An 11,703-nucleotide genomic window follows, 5' to 3' on the forward strand; every position below is an offset into this window, starting at 1 on the left:
TTAAAATGGTCATGATCTTGAATTGATCCTAATTGATTTTATAACATACCAGTGCCAACTTCAAGCAATCTTTTGAATTATAATGTATAAACTGGTTTCTCTACATTTAGTTTTATTATTATTATTAGTTTTCTTTATTATCGAGATTTTCAACCCTCGGCTAGTTCATCTCGGAGTTGAACGTACTTAGTGGCCTTCATTGAATAATTTTCAAAAAAATCAAGGAAATTACTAAATACAGTTGAAACATCCTATGAATTTTCATTGAAATCGAAGCAAAATATATTCAAGGCTTCCCTTCTTGATAATCCATAGTTCCAGATGCCCCAAGAGATGCCCACTTCCTGATGGCGCTTCTGTCGAAGCACTTGTTCAACAACAATTTCAAAACGACTTGTACCAATCTATTATTTGGTTAAATTTTGCTTGCAAGCTACAGCCACTCAAAATTCCCTCACACTACAGAGCCCTGAAAATTCATTCCGCTCCCATCTCACCACTCTCTCGCAAACTCTCAATCATCCGCACACCCTTAAATGAAACAACACAGCACACGAGTAACTTTCACACAGCGACCGAAAAGACAAACGAATTTTCACGCAGATTTGTGTAACACCGGATCAGCACATTTTGTGTGTTGATCCAGTGTTACACAAATCTGCGTGAAAATTCTTTTGTCTTTACGGTCGCTGCGTGAAAGTTACTCGTTGCGCTGTGTACATCGAGTTCTGCGTGCAAACGAAAAAAGCACCCTCTCTGCTCTCTTACTTCAATTTCTCTCTCTCCCACACCACGCTACGCATACGCATGCATATGGATATTCCCGCACACTACCCACCTTATGCAACCGTGTCGACCTCTTCCACGATCTGGTGACTTTGAGCCGCCTCCGAAGACGTCGTAGCGGCCGCCGTCGCCGCCGCCGTTGTGGTGGTGGTCGTTGCCGTAGCGGTGGCAGTGGCCGAATTCGCTGCTGCGTTGCTGCTGTTGTTGCTATTTCCCTCCGATGTGGATTCTGATGCTGATGCTGCTGCGGATGCTGCAGTATCTCCGCCGGCCATGGCCGGAGTCGTATCCATGGTCGGGTCTTGTTGAATGGGTTGAGCTGTGGCGGCGGGTGCGGTGGCTGAGAAGGTGGCGGCGTGGTGGGAAGCCACCACCGCCGTCGGCCCACTAACTCCGATGGCCGCCGGAGACGTTGCTGCTGCTAGCGGGGAGGCCATCGTCGACGCCGCGGTGCTGTACGGCGCACACTTCTGCTTACGTGCTTCGCGGCGTTCCTTTTTCTGCTGCATAATCAGGCGGAGATTGTCTAGCTTGGATTTGGTTTTGGAGTTTTCCAGCTCGGCCGCACTGATGGCGGCGGCACAGCGTTGGCAATGTTGCGGCGTGGGTGTTGGTGCTGCGGCTGCTGTTGTCGTCGCCATCGTCAGTGGGAGGCCACATTTGCACAGCACTTTTGGGGTGGCGGCTTTCGACGACGCGTGGTGATGGCAGCGGGCGGCCGAAAGGGTGGTGGAGGTGGCGCCACCTCCACTGTTGGTCGGGTGTTCCAAGGGTTTGTAACCGCTGCAGCAGCTGCTGCTAGGGCCAAGGTTTGCCACGGTGGTTGTCGTTCCGCCGGCGCTGTTGCTGGGGTACTTTTTGGCGTGGATCGCAGCCGGAACCTGCGGGAGGGAATGGGAGAAAGGTTGTAAGTGCGTGTTGAATACATGAAAATTTAATAATTCATGGAAATATTCGATTTCAGGTGAATGTTTCATGAGTTTTTGATACTTATAAAACGAAACGAGGGAGGGTAAATTGTTTCATAGAAGAAAGTTGAACTGAGTATTGAGGACGACCAAGCGTATCGTGCATATACCTAGAAGTCCTTAAAGAACAGAGCTTCAGATGTATTAGCGTAACTGAGCGGATATACCAAGAACTTCTTAAAGGATATATAATTCAAGGCCTACCAGCGTTATTGGTCATGCATCTCTAGTATACTTATGCGATCATCCAATACTTCCTTGAAGTAATGGCCTTCGGTTCGGCAAGTAAAACTGAACTGGTCGTCAAATTGCCACAGTATCTAAGGGAGAATGGATCCAGATATCAAGGAGTTCTTGGACGACCTTGAATGACCTTAGATTTGATAACTGGATTCTTTTGATTTGAAGTCCTGCACTACAGAGGGTTTCCGATGACTCATAACACCCGTCGGAATCATCTGTAGATCTATGGGCCTAATATAATAAAGCTTTATGAACTTCATGAGCAAATAATGTTATCCAAATACTTGAAGTGACTACTGATTATGCCCGTTGATGCCCTAAGGCAGCTGTTGAACTCACCTCTTCTCAGTAAAGATTTATGAACCTCATGAGCACATAATGGGGCCAAAATATCAAGAGATAAAACCTGTAGATCTGAAGACCTATAACACAGGAATTACTTGAGCGTCCTGGAACACCCGTCGTTTTCATTCCACCATTCAGTAAGCTTCATGGGCCTCATGTGCACAAATTATAATAAAAAAAAAAAACATTATGTGATCACTGATTGAGCCTGTAGATTTAAATCTATCACGCAAAGAGTTTTTGGCTACTCTAGAACACCCATCGTATTCACTTAAAGAACTTGAAACTTATGAACCTGATGAGCACATCACACTTATAATAAAGCATTAAGTGCAACCTGGTTGAGCCTGTGGATCTTAAGACCTTGACGTCCTGGATGCCCAAGAATACCAGCCGGACTCATTTCTTCATCCAGTAATGCTTAATGAACCTCATGACGGCATAAGGTAATCAAGAAACACAAAGTAATCACTGGTTGAGCCCGTAGATCTGAAGGTCTGTAGCGCAGGGAGTTCTTAGATGCCCGTCGAACTCACCTCTACATTCAGTAGATGCCTTGCAATGGACTCCCCACTGTTAAGGAAATCAAGCCAGAAAATTAAGTATGGCAGAACAAGTATTGCTCCTAGGGGTTGAGATGTATCTATGGGGTTTCCAAGAGTTTGACGGAAGCCTAAAAGGATGAAATTGAGGTATGAAGAGAGATTCACAGGGGTCTTTTGGTATTTTCTGGAAGCTTAAGGTACGTTTCAGGGGTGTTGCAGCGAGGTTTGTGGAAATTCCAGGGTTTTCCAGGGGAGTTGTAAAAGAACATGTAGGTTTTACGATAACTCTGTCTTGAGGAGTTCAAGGGCAACTCAGATAAATTCGGATAGCTCGACTTCAACTACCATTAATTGTCCTGAAACCCACAGAAACCTTTGAAACGCTCCTAAAATACCCAAAAAAATCTTTTGAAGCCACCAGACCCCTAAAACGCCTCTGCAAAGCTCATGAAACCTCTTAAACCCCCTTCAAACCTAAAAAACCACTGAAACACCCTGCAAGCCCTTGAGATCTCTAGAACGTCTGACACCCCTGAAAACCCTTGAGGCCCCTGGAACACGCCTGAAATCCTCTAGAACGTCTGAAACCCCTAGAACGCGCCCATTAGAAACCAAAAAATCTCCTGAAACCCTCTGGAAGCCCATCGGACTTCCTGGAACACGAGTGGTATACTCCAGCAACCCCATGAGGCCCCCAGAAACGTTCTTGAAACCCTCTGAAATCCCCTTAGACCCCTGAAAACCCCCAAAAACCTCCTGATCCTTGTTAAAACCACCTGGAAAGCTCCTGAAACTGAGCCCCTGAAACCTCTGGAACGTCTGATACTCCTGAAAACCCTTGAGGCCCTGGAATACCCCTGAAATCCCTGGAACATCTGAAACCCCCTAGAACACTCCATTTTAAAACCAAGAAATCTCCTGAAACCCCCTGGAAGCCTGTCGGACTTCCTAGAACACGACTGGAACGATTCGGCAACCCCATGAGACCCCCAGAAACGTTCCTGAAACCCTCTGGAATCCCCTTAGACCTATGAAAACCTAAAAAAAAACTCCTGAAACTTGCTAATACTTGGAAAGCTCCTGAAACCCTCTGGAACGTCCCTGAGCCACCTGGAACGCTCCTGAAAACCCCCTGAAGGCCACTGTACTGGAGTGCCCCTGAAAACCCATTAAAATCCTCTTAGACCTTCTGAATCACTCTTGGAACACCTCTAGAAACCCCATGAGATTTCCAGTAACAATCCTGAAACTCCTGAAAACCCCTGCAAGTTAACCGGAACGTACCTGGAAACCCTTTGTTAGCAATAAAAACGCTCCTGAAACCTTCTGAGATCCCCAAGACCCGTGAAATTCCGCAAGAAACCCTCTGAAGGCTCCTGAGACCCCTTAAGACGCATTTGGAAACCTAAGGAAACCTCTGGAAATTCCTTCCAAACCCACAAACCACTGAAACACTATGAAAGCCCCTGAGACCTCTGGAACGTCTGACACCCCTAAAAACCCTTAAAGCCCCTGGAACACCCCTGAAATCCTCGAGAATCTCTGAAACCCCCTAGAACGCGCCTATTGAAAACCAGAATATTTCCTAAAACCTCCTGGAAGTCCATCAGACTTCCTAGAACACGACTGGAATGCTCCAGCACCCCCATGAGACCCCCAGAAACATTCCTGAAACCCTCTAAAAGCCCCTTAGACCTCTGAAAACCCTTAAAAACTTCCTGATACTTGCTGAAACCACCTGGAAAGCTTCTGAAACTCCACGGAACGTCCCTGAAGCCAACTGCAACTCTCCTGGAAACTCTCTGAAATCTCCTGATATTTCTGGGACATCCGTGAAATTCCTGAAACAACCCTGAAAGCTCCCGAAAAGTTACGAAAACTCCCGGAAACACCCCTAAAACCCCTTGAAGTCCACTGCACTGGAGCGCCCCTGAATACCCATTGAATCCCACGATCGTTCTAAAATCCCCTTAGACCATCTGAATCACCCTTGGAACATTTCTAGGAAATCCCATGAAGGAATTTTAAGAGAATTTTTTTAGGGATTCCTTACAGAATTGCTGGAGAAATTTTTGGGGGAGTTCTTTGAAGAATTTCTTGAGACATTTTTTAGGCTTCCTAGAGGAATTTCAGGAGATTTTTTATGGAATTTGAGGAAGAATTTTCAGAGACGTTACTGAAACCCCTGAAACATCCCTGAAGTCAATCGGAACGTCCATGGAAACTCTTTGTTAGCCCAGTAGACGCTCCTGTCTCCTCCTCAGATTCCTTGAGACCCCTGAAAACCCGATGAAACCCTCTGAGGTTTCCTAAAACCCCCTGGAATGCTCCTGAAACATCGTGGAGCTTCCTAAGACGCATTTGAGATCACTGGAATGTCCTTGAAAGCCCCTGGAAACACCCCTGAAACCCCTGAGATCCCCTGAAACCCATATGGACACCTCTGAAGCCACCTGAGTTTTCCTAAACCTTCTGAGACTTCAAACACCACTAAAATCCCTGAAACGTCTTTGACAGCCCCTGGAAATCCACTGAAACCTCCAAAATGGTCTTGAAACGCCTTGGAAATTCCACTAGAAACTCCCTGAGAGCCCCTGAATTGCCTCTTAAACGCCTTGATACCCCCTGAGAGCTCTGAAACACCCTTGGGATTCCCTAGAACGTATAAATCTCCTTAGAACGTCCCTGAAACCCTATCAAATCTCATGAATCCCCTTGAGTCCTCCTGAAAACCCACTGGAACACCACTAGAACAGCCCAGGAAACTCCATGAGTTCCCCAGAAAAGTTCCTGAAACCCCTTGTGAACCCTGTTAAACCTTTTCTAAGTTTTGGAAACGCCCTTAAAGCTTTTTAAGATTTCCTGAGACTTCCTTAAACCACCTGAAGCCCTCTGAAACGTCATTGAAGTCACCTGGAACGCCCATGAAAACCATTTTAAACTTTTTGTAAGCTGCCCTGGAAACACCCCTGAGATCCCCTGAGACGCAGCTGAAATCCCTAAAACGTCCCTTCTTTTTCTTTTTTATGGCTCGACATCCCCACTGGGACTTGGCCTGTCTCGCTTCAACTTAGTGTTCTTTGAGCCATCCATAGCCTTAACCACTAGGCTATCTAAGAACCTCTACAAGACTAATTGGTCTTCAAAATGTTGCTTGGATAGACATCTCTAAAGTCTCCTGAGTCTTCCTCAAACAGTTATTAAATCCATGAAATGTCCTATAAAGTTTCTTGAAAGCCACTGAAACCTCCAAAATGCTCTTGAAACACAAAATTGCACAAAAAAAAAACTCCTGAAGCCCTCTGAGCCCCCTCAAACACGGCTGGAAACCTTCTGAACCCACATGAAACCCTCAGAAACACTCATGCAACCCGAAAGCCACCAAAACGCCTTCAAGTCCACTGAGACCTCTGAAACAACCCTGGGATTCTCTGGAACGTCTAAAATCCCCCTGGAACGCCCCCAAAACCCTATTCAATCTCCTGGATACACCTCCTGAAACACCACTGGAACGCCAGTAAAACTCTCCATGAAATACCATGAGTCTCCCAGAAACCCCCTCTGAACCCTGTTAAGGCTCAAGCATTCGTCATCATTTTTCGGAAATAGAAAAGCAGTTTTTTCGTTGTGAATCAAAACAATGACCACGAAAATGTATTCACTGTATTGCATTCCTCATGTGGAATGCAGTGAATCCATTTTCGTTGCAAAATTGTTTGATTTGAATGAAAAAACTGCTTTCAAATGTTGGATGATGACGATGATTTCAATGACGAATGCTTCAACGTTAAGCTTTTTTAAGTTCCGTAAATGCCCATAAATCCACAAAAATTATCCTGAGACTTCCTAAGACCACCTGAAGCCCTCTGAAACGCCCTTTAAGTCACCTGGAACGCCTATGAAAACCCTCTTAAACAGCTCATAAGCAGCCTTCAAAACGCCCCTGAGATCCGCTGAGACCATCCTAAAGTCTTCCTAAAACCCCCTGAAACGTCCTCAAACAAACCTGAAATCCCTAAAACGACCCTAAAAGCCCCTCTTTAAAACATGAAAAGCTATGAAATCTTGTCAACCCCAATAAATCTCTTGAGACATCCTGGGGCATCCACACACACCTGAAATCTCTGAAACGTAACTGAAAGCCCCCATAAAAAGTCATGAAATCTCTTGAACACCTTTAAATCTCTTGAGACATCCAGGGGTGCTCCTGGAAACTCAATGAAACGTTCCTGAAACCCTCCAGAACGTCCCTAAAGTCACTTGAAACGCCCCTGGCAACGATCTAAAATCCTCTGTACGCTCCTGAAAAGCGCGCGAGTCTCACTGGAAACCCTTGAGAACCCTGGAATCTACTGAGCCTCCAAAAAAACATGGAACGCTCCCAAAAACCACTGGAACGCCCCTAACATCTGCTGAACCTTCCTTAAATATCTGTGAAACCTTCTAGAACGTCCCTGAAGTCACTTGAAACGCCCGTGGCAACTGTTTAAAATGCTTTGTACGCCTCTGAAAAGCACGCGAATCCCTCTGGGAACCCGTGAGACCCCTGGAATCTGCTGAGACCCACTGGAACGCCCCAAAAATCTGCTGAGCCTTCCTGGAATATCTGTGAAATCCCTGGAACGACCCTGCAAGCCCTTGGCATGCCCCATGAAATCCCCTGACACCCCAGAAAGCCCCTAGAACTGCTGCAACACACCTGGAGCACCCCTGGAAACCCTTTGAGACCTCCTGTAGTACCCCTAGAAATCCGTGTAACTTTTAGAAACGTCTCTGAAATCACCTGAAAATCTTGAAACGCCAATGAAACTCCCTGATATTCATTAAGACTCCTGGAACTCTCTTGGAAACCCCCAAAAACCTACTGAAACCCCTGCAACCCCAATGAGAAACTCTGGAAGGCACCTGAAACGCTAGGGAAATTTCTTAAAAATCTCTGGAGCCCATTTGAAACCTCCATGGAAGAAAACCCACGGAACGAAGATGAAATCTTTAAAAACGTCTTGTTCAGCTTCACCCAACCGACCGAAAACCCTTTGAAATACCCTCCAAAACCCCCTGAAACTCCTCCACACCCCATCTAAAGTCCTCAAAAAGTGACTGAGCCTGAAGAAGTGAAGGCTTGCTGTGATGCCCTGGACACACATCAAGCTCATCTCTTCACTTACACACTCAGTTTTATTTCCCGTGATCGGCTGTGCGGTTTCTGAATTTTAACCGTGTCAGCAAACAAGATCGTAGATTCCTTGGAAACTAGGCGTGTAAGCTGCGTAAGCGTAAGCGTGTAAGCGTAAGCTGCGATCTCATGAAATCCTGATTACTCGGCTGTGCAAATCTCGGCATTTGTAAACCGAGATTCGGCGTTTAAAATTAAGTGTGTAGTAAAGCCCTAAAAGTCTTACAAACACAAACCATGTTATCAAAAAAATTAAGTGATCATTGGTCAAGCCTTTGGCTCAAAAAGTTCTTGGATGCCCTAGACTATGTGTTGAACTTACTCTTCACCCATAGATGATCTATTTAAAAATAAAGTGATAAAAAGGCAGGAAGTGATCACTGGTTGAGTAAGTAGATGTAATATCTATTACACAAGGAGTTCTTGAATACTCAGAATACCCGTTGATCTTGTGGTTTGTGTGATCGTAGAACTCCAGATACTTGCTAGTAACGTTTGCGGATACGAAGACCTAAAGGTCATGGATATTTTCAATCCTCTAAAACATCTCAAAGCTATTTTGCATTGTTGATAAAGTTCAGAGCTTCGGGACAGTTGATTGGTAATGCTATACAGAACTCCGGGACACTTTGGATTCCCTTGAACAACTCCACACGAAAATCCGGAAAAAGCCTTCCGTTACAGCTTTGTAAATGCCAAGTTCAGAACTTCGGAGTAGAAGTTCAGAGCCATAGAAGCACCTTGACCAAAAGATTGCAAGAGCTAAAGTTTAACATTTCAAGCATCTGTTATACTTACATATCGGGAAGCCGACGGAAGTCGCGGGCTGGGTGCTGCCACAGGAGTGGTTAGCGTGGTGGGCGCCATCAGCGCAGCGGCTTGCGTATTGCTTCCGCTGTTCACCCCGGACGTAGCGCTTGATCCAGCCGTCACCTGATTGCTAACCGAACTGCCACCAGCACTTGCCACCGATTGTGACGAAGCCGATGCCGACGACGACGATGGTTCAAAATAAATCTTGGTTCCAGTGCGGGCGCACTGCGGCGCCGCACTCAGCAGATCGTTCAGGATGTGGATGATCGTTGAGATGTCCCGTTTCGGCCGGCCGAACTTGTCCTGCAAGGCGGGATTCAACGTTCCTGAAAAAGTGCCGGAGTAGATGCCCTTCCCGTGGTGCTTCATGGATTCGATCACGGCACCGGAGCTGACGTTGCGCGCTTGTTCCTGAGCGGTGTCGCTGACCTTGTTGGTAAAGACGCGTTTGGAGAGTTTGCGAAGGGTTTGCGTCAGATTGCGGGAGGCTTCCGCTAGGGCAGGGTTTTCTGCGTTTGCCGGATCGGCGCTGATGGCTCGGGAGGCGTTGCTGGGACCGGGCTGGGGCTGAGGTTGATGACTTGTGTGGTGTTGGTGGTGATGGTGGTGGTAATGCTGATGGTGATGGTGAGAATGGTGCACCAGGGCTTGTTCTGGGCGTTGCGGAGAGTTAGGGGCGGATGTAGACGCCACGGGTTGCACGGATTCTAGTTCCGTCTTCTCCAGAGCAGTGCTGTCGAAGCTGTAGTGCTTCCGAAGGGTTTGGACCTTTGATTTGTGGCGCGTTATGGGGTTGTGAGCCGTGCGATGCAAACTGGCCGTTGACGTCGATGGCTGAGGTTCTGGAGTACGTGAAGAGCAGGTTATGTCGCAGGAGTTGTTGTCGTTGTTGTCCAGCCGTTTGCACAGACATGAGGTGAGGTTGGCGCTGATTGGATCCGTGCAAGGCGAAGGCAGATCTACCGGTAGACTGTTGTTATTGCACGGTACAGGAATGTTACTAGTGTCGATGGAGCTAGACACCAGATTGGACAGGGATTTGATGGGGGACTCTGATGGTGAAGGTCTGACTTCCGGCTCAGTCTCCATCGGTTCCGGTGCACTCGGGCGCACGATAGCCATTGTGGGGTTCTCACTTTCGGCAAGGTTCTTCACTATGCTGTGAATGTTTTCTAGTTCCTGCTTGGTGAAGGTCTGTGACTCGGTCACGTGTTCAACAATGGTTCTATTGCTGGACCCACTGGAACCATCGGCTGCCACTCTGCGGAACCCTATTGGAATACTGGTCCTACTCCTAGATGAGGAAGCTTGGATTAGACTAGCTCCGGAAGCGCCAGAACTGCTACTTCCTCCCGTTAGGCTGCGAGATTTGTGAGTCTTGGACCGACTACCACTCTGCGACGAAGGATTCAAAGTACTTAGCTGCAGCTGGATCAGCATCATGTGGTCTCCCAAACGGACGCTCAAGTTCAGCGGAGATTTGCCACTCAGAAAATCGTTCACCTGATTGTCATTCAGCGATTCCAGCGCTTGCATGACGGTGTTCTCCGCTCGCTGTGCCTGAAAGAAAACAGAAAACATAACCCAAATTAGTACAATTTGAAGAGATATATAACACTTCAAGCGAAGCGAAAAACGCCTAATTAGTTTATGACACTCTCGCGAAAAACCACCTCTTCCGTTACCACCCAAACTCCGAAACGAACGCAACTTTGAACTACTTCCATTTGTGCCTTACTTTCCCACCACAAGCAACACCACATAACCCGCTCTACCCCAACGAATCCACGATCTTCCCCTCGCTCATTAGTCATTTTCCGTTACATCACGTCAGACAGCGCTGCACCAAATCGAGATCATCTCCGGAATCCGAACGGCGGTTGGTTCGGTTGGTTGGTGCGTACGAACGGTGGTTGTAAGCTCAAGGAATCCCGCTTATCGCTTACCACCGGGAATTTGCGAATTGCGGGTGGTGGTGGTGGGTGGCTCGAACCTCCACCACACCACGAGTAAAAACTGAAAAGTTTTCATTTCGCACCTGAGTTCGGTGTGGTCCGTGCGGGGTTTCTCCCGTCTGGTTCGTCCAAAGCGAACGGTTATTGTGGGGTAGAGGTGGTGGCGGAGGTAGGGAAGGGAATTGATTGCGCGAAAATGTTATTGAATCATGAGTGGGGGATCTTTAAGCCTATTATCTCCTCTACCCGGCCTGGGCAGCCGTCGGGCATGTGGGCGAGTTCTTGGGCGATCAATTAACCAATAATGAGGAAAGTACTGTTCGGTGAAATGAAAGGAGATTCTCAGCAATTAGCGGTTTTCAGCGGTGGATTGAATCCAATTGGAAAAGTGATTGTCGGGAAGTACTGTGTAACATACGCCAGGGAAGCTTTTGTTGGTTTTTAAGCGTAACTTTGACTTAATTACAACAGGATTAAGTTATAGCTAGGATAAAAGTCTATAAAGGCAGCCCACCTAGATAATTTTGTTATATTTAATAGGATAATCTACATGAAACAGAAACCGATTTAGGGTTTTCAAGAGCAGAAGATGATAGAACAGAGAAACAGACGTCACACTCAACTCGCTTTCCATCGATTACCTTTTTAAAGGTTGGTTCAAATATTCGGTGGTTGGCCAACTCACCAGTCGCAGCGCTGGCATCGTTTTTGCTCCTGTTTGACGTTTGCTCACTACTGCCATCTAGTGGTGGCTTGTCCAAACACGGCATGATTAGCATTGGGCAATTACGATATCGTGACGATTATTTTTAATATAGTTTGTTCTAAGTGTTACGTCTGTTTCTCTGTGATGATAGTTTGATTTTCTGTAG

General features: G+C 46.7%; 1 protein-coding gene across 1 annotated transcript; it reads right to left on the bottom strand.

Moving 5' to 3' along the window:
* Positions 1–809: 809 nt before the first annotated feature.
* LOC109421980 (midnolin homolog) lies at positions 810–10,474 on the bottom strand. The gene is made up of 2 exons (XM_062843819.1): positions 8,862–10,474; positions 810–1,667 (listed from the first exon to the last, which is right to left on the bottom strand). Exons 1-2 carry the CDS (start codon positions 10,455–10,457, stop codon positions 840–842), a joined length of 2,424 nt encoding a protein of 807 aa, XP_062699803.1. The 5' UTR covers positions 10,458–10,474; the 3' UTR covers positions 810–839.
* Between the last annotated feature and the right edge of the window lie 1,229 nt (positions 10,475–11,703).

This window comes from Aedes albopictus, unplaced genomic scaffold (assembly GCF_035046485.1).
Source record: "Aedes albopictus strain Foshan unplaced genomic scaffold, AalbF5 HiC_scaffold_562, whole genome shotgun sequence".
In the NCBI taxonomy this organism is placed as follows: Eukaryota; Metazoa; Arthropoda; class Insecta; order Diptera; family Culicidae; genus Aedes; species Aedes albopictus.